Source organism: Lutjanus erythropterus, chromosome 7, assembly GCF_056507025.1.
Source record: "Lutjanus erythropterus isolate fLutEry1 chromosome 7, fLutEry1.hap2, whole genome shotgun sequence".
Lineage (NCBI taxonomy): Eukaryota > Metazoa > Chordata > Actinopteri > Lutjaniformes > Lutjanidae > Lutjanus > Lutjanus erythropterus.
In genome coordinates, this window is record NC_139323.1 from 1,237,413 (window position 1) to 1,251,906 (window position 14,494).

Here is a 14,494-nt window from a genome sequence, read left to right on the forward strand (position 1 = left end):
GCATGTGATTTAGGGACTGGGAAAATTATTAGGGCAGGGGGAGAGGGATCAGAAATATAAGTATTATGAGTATTCTTTTCCTTTTGCTGAGAGTAAATGTGTATTTTTTAAGAATTATTCATATTGTCATGGCCTCTGTCACAGCTGGAGTTTTTTGCTTTAAATATTCTATCCAGCTCATAGGAACTTGGACAGTGTAATGTTCAATAATAAGTCTGTTGGTGTGTCTCAGAAGCTGAACTTTAATGAGAGACATACAGGAGACCATACATACTGCGCAGCTTTCCTAAACACACTCGTCTGAGCCCCCTGCGCTGTGGTCTGCACACAGACTGCCTGCGATCTGTGATCACTGTGCAGCATTAACTAGTTCCTTTAAACTCCTTACATTACAGACCGTGCAGATGTAAACACCTTTGACTGCACCCAGACCCATCTGGATTTGCTATTTTTGGTCATACCTTTTCCTTGAGAGAATTCATGCCAAATCCCATTATTTTATATGAAGGTGAGGGCAATGTTTTTTTTCCCATAAATTCTAGGGGTGCATCCAAAGTGGGTGTGTATTGCAAAGCTACTTTCTGTAGCTGTTAATTTAATAAAAATATCAGTATTTGTGTCATTATTCGGATTTTTACCACAGGTAGGCTAGGCTGAAACTGAAACTGTTGCTTTGTCTTCATTATCTCTCTTCATCTTCTTCTAAAAAAATAATGGAGGAGGAGACTTGTTGAATGTCAGAATATCAACAGTGAAATGACTACTACCTAATGTGATCTCCCACTGCCTTAGACAGCAAGCACTAGCAGTTTTCATTATACCAACATCAACCACGTATAGATTACTTTGATACTGAAGCTAAGTCATAATCTGATATCTAAAACGGATAAATATGAGATCCAGCTCCCCTCCCCATCTCAATAACTTGGGAAAATCCCTTACTGTAACTCCAAATGTGATTTGCAAATTTGAATTCTGGGATTGGCCTCAGGAACTGCTTTCTCAGAATGTCCACTGGTGTGTTCCAAATGTTTCACAAGCAGAGCAGGAACTGTTTAGATGAGTCACGACTATGCAGGTTACAGGCCATTGTGTTCAAACAGATGTAACCTACCACCTTGTTCTTTGTCTGCCAGCTTGTTCTGAATAAACCAGGTTTCCACTTCATTCATTCAGCACCAGTGGGCCACAACTATAATCACTGTGCTCAGTATTTCATTATCTCTCAATATTATATCCTCAGTCAGAATAAAGGGTTTTGCTCACAAAATAGTCTACAATTAGTAAAGGCCTCTTAAATGACGTATTTGCAGCAGATCACATTTAAAAATATTGAACATTCAACATGCATTACAGAATTACATTAGTTCTTTAAAAACATTCACTGCCATATAAAGCCATCTAGTGGTGGAAGAAGTATTCAGATCATTTTCCTTTAGCACTATGTAGAAGTTTCATAGAGTGATCTTAACTACTAACATCACACAATGAAAATACTCCAACACAAGTAAAACTCCTGCATTAAGAACTTTGCTCATAAATCTTATAGAATCTCCCAAACAATGGAAGTGAATGGTGACCAGTTTTCAAATGTGAAAAAACAACTGAATAAACAAAACAAACAAAAAACATAAAATGCCTCCATACTGCTTGTCTGGTATAATCCAAGTCTCCTAAGGTCCCAACATGCTGTTTGCACACAGTCACATCACACACACCCAGTTCACACACACTCCAGCAGTGTTTTTTGGTCTAAATAAACTGAACTGACCTTCAGCTGACATTAAGGTGAGTAGATAATGACTGAATTTTCATTTCCGGATGAACTACTATATATACTATACTATTCTTAAGTTGCTCTAAAACACCTTTCAACACAAGTATCCGTTCAAGGTTCATCTTTCTATAAGATGGTAAGTCAGTCATGTGAAATTCTGGGCAAGTTATGAGTTGTGGGCAATATGCAATAACCCTGTCTTCTATTTCAAAACATCTATTTTGTGTGTTCATCATTAATACTTTGCACTGTGGAGGGAGAGCCAAACATCAAACCCAACATTGTGGCAGAAGAGATGTCAGACCCTGAATTGTTACACATTAGCTTCCATTGGTAGCACTCAATGGGCCTCATGTCAAAATGAAAAGGAAATGGTTTGACATTAAGCAAGATTCCAAGAAACATCTTGCTCATCAAAGCAGTCCAAGTCAGGAGTCGTAACATGAGGGTTGCAGCAGTGGTCCAGAGAATGCTGTCTCAGAGGTTATGTTAGGTTATGCAGATGCAGCACAAGATGATAGACTCTAAGTTCATTCACTTTTGGCGTTACAGTTCTCATGGCTGATAACTATGGAAAGTTCTAAATATGTTGAGGTGGTTCTTGCGTGAGACCCAGTGAGATTGACCAAATCCACAGCATCAAGTCTTTGACTGGTATCACTTTTGAATGACTGTAAGTTTAAGATACTAGTGTAGTTTATACATGCCCTACAGTCAAAATCATTATCTAAAAACTGATCCAGTTATCATGGAAAAGCAATGCAACACAAACTGATATGACTGGGATCATGTCAAACTATTATTAGCATTTAGAAAGGAAGCATAAGGACACATCATTAAATCTAAGTGATATTGGCAAACCTAACTAGCTAAGTTATGTTATATGATATGGTCTGCCATGATCTTGCCCTGCATGGGTAGGGTACACTCTACTGGTCTTGGTCATGACCTGGTCTCAGTTTGGGTGGTCTTGACAAGAACACTGTCTCCCAACATCTTTACACAATAACTGATAAGACAACTTGCCTCTGAAATGGCAAACAGAGACAGTGTGCTAGGCTGATAAAGCAGAGGTCAATGGATTGAAACTATCTTCTGCTAACTGTAAATACTCTGGATGAGCAGGGTGCAGTGCTCTTCCTATTCATTCTCACATCACCATGCTCTCAGAATAATAAGCAACCCTTGTCACAATTGTCTGAAGTGAAATATCTCTCTCTTTACTGCTAAAGTGGACATGATACAATCATCCCAATAGAAACACACTTCAGTTGACAATTTAATCTTTTCCAAATAGTTTATTAACGACAAATGACCAAACCAGAGAAAACACTGTCGTTTCAGTGTCACCTCAAATTCCAGATGTAATGAGCAACAACAGACTGAAGTATACATTTTTCATCTACACATCCAGAGCTGGTCAGCCCAGTACACACACTCTGCAAGTGGTGTAGGGCCCCGCAAGGTAGGCAAGTGCCCTGCGTCTACCTTGTGTCAAAGCAGGTGTCAGTGTTTTAGATGTGCTGCTGTCTGTCAGTATGTGCTGAGCTAACAGACACATCCAGGGCTGCTCCATGACTTTGTGTCTAATAGAAGTGAGAGGGAAATACAACTATTTGTCACATTTCATAAGTGCCAATGTGCAGTGGTGTTTATTATTTGTTGCTCAGAAAAAGTAACCACATTACACATTTATGTGAGCAGCCTCTGTGGAGACCTGTCTGTCTGTCTGTCTGTCTGTCTGTCCAGACAATATATGGATATGATGTTACTCCACTGAGGTGGCCAGGAGTGTAAAAAGTATTCAGATCCTTTACTGAAACAAAAGTACTAATATCACACTGTAAAAATACTTCACTACAAGTAAAAGTCCTGCATTTACAAAACCTTACTGAAGTCAAAGTATGGCAATATAATGTACTTAGGGTTAAAGTATTCATGTTACAGTAAAATGTTCATGTCAGTGTTATTATGTCTGATATTTTTGCATTAATATTATTGCATTAATGTCCCTGCTGTTTAATACTGTAGATGTTTAAGGTTGAGCTCATTCTAACTACTTTAGAGGCCACTGTTAGCTGGTTTAATCTACAGCAATGCTTCATGGTCTATAAGACCATTTAATGTCTGTAGAATCACTGTCCTGTGAGAACCACCTGTCTCTAAAAGGTCAGAAAACAGACTTTTTTGGGGATTAAAAATACAGTATTTGTCTCTGTGATGGAGAAGCATAAAGTTGGATAAAAAGTTGAACAAAGTGCAAAATAAGTGCAGTACTTGATGTAAATGTATTTAGTTACTGTCTACTACTGATTACATCTATGAACTAATGCAGGGTGGAAATTAATGGATTGAGAATGACTGATGGCTGATTAAATATTAAATTTAAAATCAATTAACTGACTAACAATTAACAACAGCAGGGCCAAAGCTCAGTGTTATGTTTTAGTATTTTCTACATTTTATATATTCTAAAATTTCTTATTTGTGTTAATGCCAGTATTCACCTATCTTAAGATTCTACACAAAATATTATATTTAACAAATATTGTTTATGTACCTCATTCTGTTCTTTATAAAATCTACTACTTATTCTTTGACCAACAGTTGGAGCAAACTGATTTAAAGGAGGGAGGATTGTAGCAGGAGCACTGAGGTGTCAGGTGTGACTGTGTGGCAAATGGTTTACATGACTCTCCAGTCAGTTAGGAGGGTCCCATAGCAAAATCTTGCTCAGAGTTCTGTGGAGATCAGGACCAAAGTCAAAGTGCATCAAAGCTGATAAATTGCTATGAACCAAAAAGCAGCGGTGGAAAGAGTTCTGAAAATCCATACTCAAGTATAAGTACTGTAACCTTACTAAAATATTACTCAATTAAAGTAAAAGTACTAGAAATATAGAAATATACTTAAGTACAAAGTATTTATCTCAAAAACTCCTGAGAATATTAGTTACTTTTCAGCCATTGATGTTTCATTCATTATCAGCAGCAGCTCATAAGAGTTTCTGTTTGTCCAAATCTTCAGTTTGAATTCATCCAAACTGTCTTGTTCTGATTCAGGTCACAGGTACCTCCATAAACTGCTAATTGTATGCATTTTCCTCAACCAGTAGTTGAAAACACTAACAATCAATTAATCATTAATAATTAATTCATCAATTTATGATACTAAACATCTTTTTTTTTCCATTTTCATTTGTTTCTTGTTTTGTTTTTGTCATTTTAAGTTTCCTTCTTCAACAAACAGCTCTGTCAGAAAAACAATGTGTAATTATTACTGCCATTTCTAGACTATTCATTAAATATCCATGGATACAATTTGAACTGGTAAATTTTTAGCAGTGATGAATTGATTAATGATTAATTATTGACATCCTGCTGCAGTGTTTAGTTTTGCTTTTCATTTGCATGTCCTGGTTGTCATTGATGTTGTGTCTCAGACCATAGTGGGAAAATTAAGTCTCCGGTGAAAAACGACAGAGAGTAACTTAGCCCAACAACATGGCTCTTTCTTTAGCGCAGGTAAAACAGCGTCTGCTTGTGTGCAGCTCCTCTGTACACACAGCACTCTAGTGCCTCCTATTGGCATTAACAAATAACAACTCTAGCGCCCCAACTCAGTACCAGCAGTATAACAGTACGTTTTCATCTTAAAAATATTTTGTCTTTCAAACACCACAATTGACCTGTTCGTGATCAGATCGCCTGATTGGCTATTAAAGTGCAAGTGAAACGTTTGGATATTAATTCAAATTATTCTCAGTAATCAATTATGATTTTTGAAAGTAACCAAGTAGATTATATAGTGTAATAAATACATATCTTGTGCACAAGAACATACGTACAGTCAATGGGGAGGCAGCTAACAATGGAGAGGAGAAGCCATTCATTAGTGTGCTAAAGTTGGAAAAACCTAACAACATGAATGTTGTCCTGGTCTCCTGAACATTAAATCAGCTCAGATTTAAGACCTGCTAGCTGGGATGGAAAATGAAACTAATTTCCATATTGGAGGATACAGATAGGAGCTGTTGGCCTATAAAAATACAATCTGAACGTATATATATATATATATATATATATATATATATATATATATAATGTATAATGTTTCACCAGGAAACACACTGTTAGAAGGCTCTTTAAAATATCAAACACTGAATTCAACTGTATTCAAGGTTCAGAGTTTGTGTAACATAATTTCACACTTTTTAAGGGATTTCCATACCGAGTGTGGGTTGGGGGGCAGTTTATCCATTACCTCCTACCACACTACACCACTGCTGCGACCCTGAGACAGTAACTTGTCTCCTACCTGTACACTCCAGGCGGTGTCTGTGGGATGATGAAGCTCTTCTCCAGGTCACGGAGTACATCATTTAGCATCCGTACGTGGGATGGGTCACGCTCTTTGGGGTCATTTGCTGGCCGCATAGTTTCGGACTGGAAGAAAGCTGCGTGGTCTCTCAGGGAGGAGGCAGAGGACAGCAGGGGCTGAGATACCATGCTCTTTTCTAGACACACGTACAACAGACAGACAGAAGAACAGAAACAAGGCCTCAGAAAACTGACATTAACCTTAACCTTAACTGCCTACTACTCTCAATCACTACTGCATACTGCATACTAAATTCATGATGAAGTATGCCATACCAGCAGACTGTTCACTCTGAAGTGAAACACAATACTTGGTTTTTCTTCTTTGGTGACAACAGGCAGGCATGCAGATCAGCAGCATTAGGCAAGAAAACACAGCAAAAACATATGAAGATAAGAATGATACAAAAACATTGTTTGACTCCAAAATGAAAATTCTAATTAGAAAAATCTTCTCACCCTTATTCCAACCGAAGTTTTGTTTTAGTCTTTTACTCCACAAAACAAAGGAGTTTCACAGGAAAACAGTGTTACAGAATCTCCCAAACAATGGAAGTGATAGATGAAAATACAAACAATCAAAGAAAAACATAAAATAAAATGCCACCATGTTGCTCATCTGACATAGTCCAAGTCTCCTAAAGCCCCAAGATTCAGTGTGCATGCACATGTGAATGTAACTCCAAGCTAAGGATCTAAAGTGAAGATTCAAGCTAAAAACATTGGGCTTCATGCAAGAACATTTTGTTATTCTTATCTTAAATTTCTCTTTCATTTGGTGGTATGGTGGGCTCGTACAAACATGTCACATCAGATTCAACAAATGCTCGTAACTTCAGATAACTGTGTAAATGATCCACCTGTGTGTATCTGAGTGCACGTTCATGAGCGTAATTAATGCCCCAATAATACCATATAAGGCTCACTTCCTGTCCCACAAGTCAGGAAGTGTTCATTCATGAAAGTGGCATTAAAGAGTAAAAGGAACTTTACGAGTTTGATGTCCTGCTTTTAGAGATCCATGCAGGAAAATTTGTTATTTTAACAGCGTCAGCAGTGGAAGTAAAGACCTGCTAAAGCAAAGAAACAATGCTGTGTTACCTGAGGGTCAGACTCTCACTGATATAAAGAAGAAATGTCGCATTATGAAAATGACTTAAAAAAAAAATGACTTGCCACAGCAAAGCAATTGATGACTGCAGCGAGAGGAGGAGGTCAAGGGGAAGTTTTCATCATGGGGACAGAGGACTGAGTGAGGATGTTGCATGAGGATGAACAGCAACTTCATAAACCTGCATGCTGTAATTTTACAATTACATTATAATTTGAAATGTAGCCAAAAAGGATAATATCAACATAATGAAGTCATAAGTGTCATTTGCTTTTCAAAGTCAAAATGTCTTCAGACTGAGGAAATCTACAGTCATTGGTGAAAAACCTTTGTTGTGATACCAGCAGACTGACTGCCCATGACTCTGACAGGTCTGGACCTCGTAAATTCTGTTTGTATCTGAAAGAAAATTCAAAATATGAGAAAACTTGTGTACAAGTGATTTAGGAGAACTTGTTGCATTCACCAAACTTAAGAACAAATGTGTTTGTACAAGTGGTCTTGCATGAGGCCTGATGTGTAAATGATATATTTCAAGTCAGATTGGAATGTTGGGGCTTTAGGAGACTTTGATTACATCAGACGAGCAGTGTGGAGGCATTTATATATATATTTTTTGTTTGTTTGTTTTAGTTTTTTTAAATTTGAAAAGTGGTCACCATCCACTTCCATTGTGTGGGAGATTCTGCAATCCTGTTTTCCTGTGAAAACAAGTGTTGAAAAAAAATGTTTTGTGGACTAAAAAACTAAACCTGACCTTCAATCAGCATGAGGATTTTCTTCTCAGTAGGAGAGTAAACAGGAAGCCGGTGTCTTCTAAACAAAACTGTTATATGTTGATGTGCAGTGGTGCATGTGAGAATACAGGCAGTGCAGTTTTGAAAACAGTCAAGCTGCTGGTCACATGTGTTTGCCATCTTGGTATCAACTGTTGGCTGAAATCATGTGCAACACCTCATGATGTTTATTGTCCTACACCTTCGAATAGCAATTTCATACCTCCCACGGTATAATATATATCAGTTGTACTTGACCTTTCCATCCTCTGAGTAACACCCTCAGAATATCATTTGACACAGACAAATACTCTTGTATAAATACATTAACTCAGGCCATAATGTATAGCTTAGCTCCCATGTCTCTCCTTCAGACCCCATATGAATACATACACTCAGTACACTAAACTAAACAGACCCTCTCCTCCTGTCTGCTGATCAATTTACTCCACTGGCCTCCACACACACTCACACACAGTTACTCACGCAGTGCTATCCTCATTAGCCTGTCAACACAAAGCTGGCTTGTTTTACAGTACATTTGGCACCGCAAATCAATTACCTCACATTTACAGTTAATTGGCTTGTATTCTTGGCCCTATCAAATGATATCTGGCTGGATCCAAAGGGCCTGTGCTAGAAAGGCTGAAATCTGTTGTGTTACTGTTTGTATGAGCACACAGGTTCATGTTCATGTGCTCAGCTCTAAACTGTTTACATTCAGTTAATCAGAATTAGATGTTTTTACAGTTCATGAACTGAAGAAATGCCAGTCTGCAGTTCTGCAGGTCAGCTGTTTACATCACTGCATAAACAGATGTGATTCAACTACTGCACATATGGCTGAATATTTGAAAAGGTGCATGTCATTGTGACGTGTGGCTCAGTCTTTTACATTGGACACTTTACCAGTCCTTCCAGGAAGTTGCAAATTCAACCAGTCCCCACAATTTTGCTCAATTACCACAAATTTGACCAATCATTGTAGCTTCCCGCAATTTCCACCAATCATAGCAGTCACTTGTGCAAATGTCTATCTCAATAAATCAACTTAATTTTTTTTTTTTTTTTGTATTTTTTGGGACTTTTATTTTTTTATTTTGTCATGGTTACTGAAAAGGACACAGGTTTTATCATTATTACTGACATTTATGAACAATTTGTGCACTTTTACATTTTATAATTTTTTGCTTGTTTTTTTAGCTGCAAAAAGATTTTGCTACTTTCTGAGCCTTTTTGGTAGGCTTACTTTAAACACTCCCTGGATCAAGTTGCTTTTGGTTTTTAATGAATTGTAAAAAAAACCAAAAAAAAACAAAAACAAAAAAAATAATAAAATAAAACGGTAAAACACAACTTTTTTCATGCAATTTAGCTTGTTCCTCCAATTTCTTTGCAAAGACACCTAAAAACATTGCAACGCAGATCACAGTTTTTGAGAAAAGCTGCCATGAAATCCCCCCAAAAGCCCAAGAGTACCCGTCTGCAGGGAATATGGTGGACAAGGGCACTGCCATTGCCCTGCTCCATACCGGAAGTCACAACTGGAAGTTGGTCTTCTTTTGTGGATATTTTTTGCCATTTGCCGCTCCATACTGCATAATTCCGGTTTGGACTTTCGGTATGGAGTAGAACTGTGGTGGTGCCCTTGTCTACCATCTTCCCTGCAGACAGGTCCCTCTCTAAAAGCCTGCAAAATCCTGGACGGACTGGATTATATTTGAATATAAAAGAGGAGGATTCACCAACAACATCAGTTTTGGCCCAATAGAAAAAAAAAGTTTACATCTGCAGTGTGTGATTTGTTCAAAACAAAGTCAAGATCATTTCAGTGTCTGTGCACATGGAGATGTATAAGAAGGACAGCTGGTAAAATACAAAAGCAAAAGTGAAAACAGTGGAACTGCTGCATTCCAGACAATGTGGAACTAAAAAATTTCCAACCTCCTGCCAGAAAAAGTAAAATGGAACGCCATTCAAAGAGTTTCACTTGCTACTTGTGAACTTGGGGCAAAGTACCCTGACTTCATGAAGGAGCAGCTGACTATGTCTTATGGAAGCCTAAAATGATACATACTGTCACAGAGATTACCCTGCATCTCCTCGTGCTCCCATGTATCTCGTTCTCCCTCTGTCTGTTTGTGTGTGTCTCTAACTCACTCAGCTCTGCTCATCCAGCACATCTGCTCATCATCTGCAGTCAGCACACCTGTCTGCCATCAACTCATCACCTCTTCACTACAAGATCGCTCACCGGGTCAGAGCCTCAAACACTGTTGTTGTTTAAGCTACAACTATGTGTGCACAATGGGCAGCGACCTCTAGTGGCTGTAGTAAATATGACAGGAGCATAGAAGGAAGTCACGTGATAAAGTATGGGTTGAAGTAGATGGATGGGTCAAACCAAGAGGGCAACCTGAAAAATGAGCCCAATGCAGAAGTACCAAAAACTGCAGTTCCTTGAATGCCCCCCTGAGGCTGGCTTCCAAAGTGAGTCAGTTCTCATAGAGCTCCATATTAAAATGCTCAACTTTACAGCAGAAATAAACATGTTTACATCCTGGTACAAAAAATGGTTTTGGTCTTTCTGGCTCAGGGGGTCTGAAACCTGTGGCTCTGCAGCTGCATGCAGCTCTTTAGCCACTATCCAGTGGCTCCATGTGGCTTTGACAAATGATATGGGAATGAATACAGTTTGTTGTTGTTTTTTAGCATTTTAATTTTCATTTATCATTGTTGTAGATCCACACTATAAAAATGAAAAAGCTGAGAAAACTCAAAGTTAAAGGCAACATGCTGAAATAGATTTTTGAGGTTTGAACCAAACACATTTCTGAACACATTTATCTAACTACAAATCTTTTGTTGAGATAATGAACTGCTCTTCTTTGGACAAACATAAATCTTTGAGTCTTAGAAACCAAAAAACAAGAGATCATTTCTGTCATTTAGTGACTCATAAACTTTAATCCATACTTTTGTTTCCACTCATTTAGACCACTGCAACTCTTTATTCGCCGGACTGCCACAGAAGTCCATGAATCACTTACAACATGTTCAGAATCTGCAGCACAAGTTCTAACTAGAAGCTGAAAATATGAGCACATTTCCCCTCTTCTCACCTCACTGCACTGGTTACCTGTGGTGTTCAGGGTTGATTTGAAAATATTGCTGTTTGTTTTTGAAAGCTCCATCCTACACCACTGACCTTCTCTCCCCTTACATCCTTCCTCATGCGCTTAGGTCTCCTGAGCAGCTGTTGCTCTCCATCCCCAGAGTACGGCTTGTTACAGAGGCCAGTAGGGCATTTACTGTGGGGCTTCCACCATTGTGGAATCTGATTCCTTTAAGAGTCAGGCAAGCGACTTTTCAGTCCTCCTTTAAATCTCTTTTAAAAACTTACTTTCATAGAATGGCTTTTAATACTGAAGAGTCTCTTAATCTGATGTCTTTGTTTTATTCTATTTAACTTATTGTCTTTTATCTTTGTTTATTTGTTGATCACATTGACATTACTCTGGTGTGTAATACACTATGATACTTTTGTTTTATGATACTTTTGTTTTTATGCTTGGGGAGCACTTTGTAAACAGTGACATATAAATAAAGTTTTTATATTCTTCTTCTTCTTTTTCTTCTTCTTCTTCTTCTTCTTATTATTATTATTAATGTAGCAGGGGGATACTGAGAGTCAGGTACAATTGGCCAATCAGGAGGAGAGCACCTGAGTTGTTAAGAGGCCCATGAAGCACAGGTGTGTAAGCTTCACTCATGCTACTGAGATCACTCTGGTGCTCATGCTTCCTTGGTAAGCCAAACAAATTTGTTTGTAGAGGTAATGTAGGGGTGCAAAATGCACCCTGGGGTGCTGGATTGATTTTAAAGGTAATGTAGGTAATTTATTTGTATATATTGTGTAAGTATGGAATCTTAAAAATGTGGGTCTGCCAATAATGTATTCTTTCTTTTGTAAAGGGTCCTAGCAGTCCCAGAATAATGCCAGTGGCAAGGTATGAGAATGTCTCCTTATTATCAAGCATTGTTTGCATGTGTGTAGACTGAGATTTAACATGTGCTCTGTTAAATTTACGGGGAAAGTGCTGGTTGCCGTTTACAACTTGTACTATTTGGATTTTGTTTATTGAGTTTAGTAGTTTGAGTATTTGGCTAACCTACAGTTTTGCGGCCTTTGGTCACAGGAGCAGCTGGTGCAGTGGAAGTTCACCTGTTGATTTGTGGTGTTATCCTTTTAAGGTTTGCTGTGGCACTGGTATTAGTTTGGGTGTGTTTCTGTTCGGGTAAAGAGGGTTTATTTTGTTTTCTAGTTTTGGTATTCAATTATTTTTTGTTTTGTTCACTTATAGTATACTACCAGTGCGCCAGTCTGCTGACTGGTGTGCAACCACCCCCTGCAGCGAGACATGCTACTTTTTAACCTTTTTAATTGATGTTTCGTGACCCTTTGTAATAAAACAGCCTGTTATGGCATTTTGACCCACACTGACTGTTGGCTTTGTGATTAAAATTCAGAGCTTAGCTGAGTGTTACATTAAGAATTATAATGTTAAGAATAATACTTAAATAATACTGTAAGTTATGCATAATTGTGTGTGGCCACTTTAACTGTGGGTGCTGTCACAGGTTAGTTGTTAAATCGATGCCTTTTTTACTAACCTCAGAGGGCTGTACTATGAAGGAAGCTTAACACAACCAGGCTTTTTTTTTTGCATGAGCAGTTCAACAAAACCTAAAACCTCAGAGATAACAGGTATCATGGCAGTGGTTATCAACTTGCTTTGTAACCCAGCTTTTCTTCTTCAGACTCTGTGTGCGCTCACATAAAAAAGAGTTTGGTGTGTCATGAGACTCTTCTTCCACACAAAGTGAAATGATTGTGAGCTGCCCACTTCAGTCAAGATGAATAAGTTGCTGTAACGGTGAACTATGGAGAATATGAAAAATATATTACAATAAAAAGCAACGCTGTTGCTGCAAATAAGGAAGAATGCTGTCAGAAAATGACTCTTCGACTGAATGTGACCCTATTGCTGCTGTTTATTTCTAACATGACAAAACAAAAAGCGGTGCTTTTTACAGCGATTTAATCTGAAACTGAACATAACCTGTTCCCAACCTGGTTATGACTTCAGCATCAGTTACTATGGTGATCTAGCCAGGTTAAAAGAGGCACCTTCGTGACAATGAAAACTTTAGACTCAACATTCCTTGCTGATATATTTATCTCACTTCATAGTACAGCTCACAGCTCCACTCTCCGCTCATGCCCCACGTCTTTGCCCATTTTTGGATTAGCCAGGAGTTAGCCAAGTCAGGCACTGCCAGGACAGCGATGGAGAGAGCCACCACACTGTCAGCTTCACAGTGACTCTTCAGAAACCTATGAGTGATATCATCCATTATTACTGTTATTCAACTGCAACCATGCTCTCTTGACAAGTTTAGCCACACTATAACTGTGTATGACATATTGTAGATGGACATAAAATTTTTTCATTGTACATCACTAGCTTTTACAGAATGTCCCAATATTAATGGTCTTTTTGGTGATTATTTTGCATGAAAAAAATGTGGGCACTACTTATTGGTGTGAAAGGTTCATTGGTTTGTTTAGGACTGATGTAAAAAGGACTTTCTTCTTATAAAGTCTGAGATCATAGCAGCAGAAAGTACGAATTACATATAGTTTATAACTTTAATTTGAATCAAAACAAGACAGTGAACTGATAACATGTATCATACTGGTTTCAATCAACAGACCTCGGTGTGTGTTTGTGTTGCTTTGGATCAGAGTGTGTCACTTCACATTGGGAACAGAGAATGACTCAGAGGAGAGGGGAAGACAGTGGGGACAAAAATAGACAAAGAGAACTGTTCTCTCCTATAAATTTAAATGGCTCTGGCTCCTTGCAGCCAGCTGGGACTCATGAAATATTGTTTGATTGTTGTAATCCATCACATCTTTTGACACACAGGGACGTGTGTGTCTGTGTTTGTATTTGGGTATACAGTTGGGACTTGGCCTCCTGTGATAGCAGGGAGAGGAGAGAGAAATACAAAGGAGCTTCAGGGTGATGCTTTTATTCGATATAATAGTTGTATTTTTTAGTACCCTGGCAGATACATGATTATAAATGCTGGCACTGGATTTCATGTAAGTTTAATTCATTTTCATTCAGCTAAACTGATGTATGTTCTTAAAGAATCCTGCCTCCAATTCTTATCATATATTTGAACAAGAAGACAAAAAAGCCAAAATATGTTAAAAGAAAATAATCTTTTGGCCATATTTAGGCTGCTGTACATTCATGAAGGTTTGTTATTTTGTATTTGTTTTTGCTTAAAGGTAGAATCAGTAGGATTTTTTCCAGCTGTTCATAAACGCACCAGAAAGATGCCAAGAAGTCAAACATCAACATTTTGGGTTGGTCCA

General features: G+C 38.1%; 1 protein-coding gene across 1 annotated transcript in view; it reads right to left on the bottom strand.

Moving 5' to 3' along the window:
- naaladl2 (N-acetylated alpha-linked acidic dipeptidase like 2) overlaps window positions 1-14,494 on the bottom strand; it is a 753,458-nt gene that overhangs the window by 20,095 nt on the left and 718,869 nt on the right. Inside the window, exon 16 of the mRNA XM_084722364.1 lies at window positions 6,095-6,293. Coding sequence (XP_084578490.1) covers window positions 6,095-6,293 — 199 coding nt within the window. The remainder of the gene's footprint in view (window positions 1-6,094; window positions 6,294-14,494) is intronic.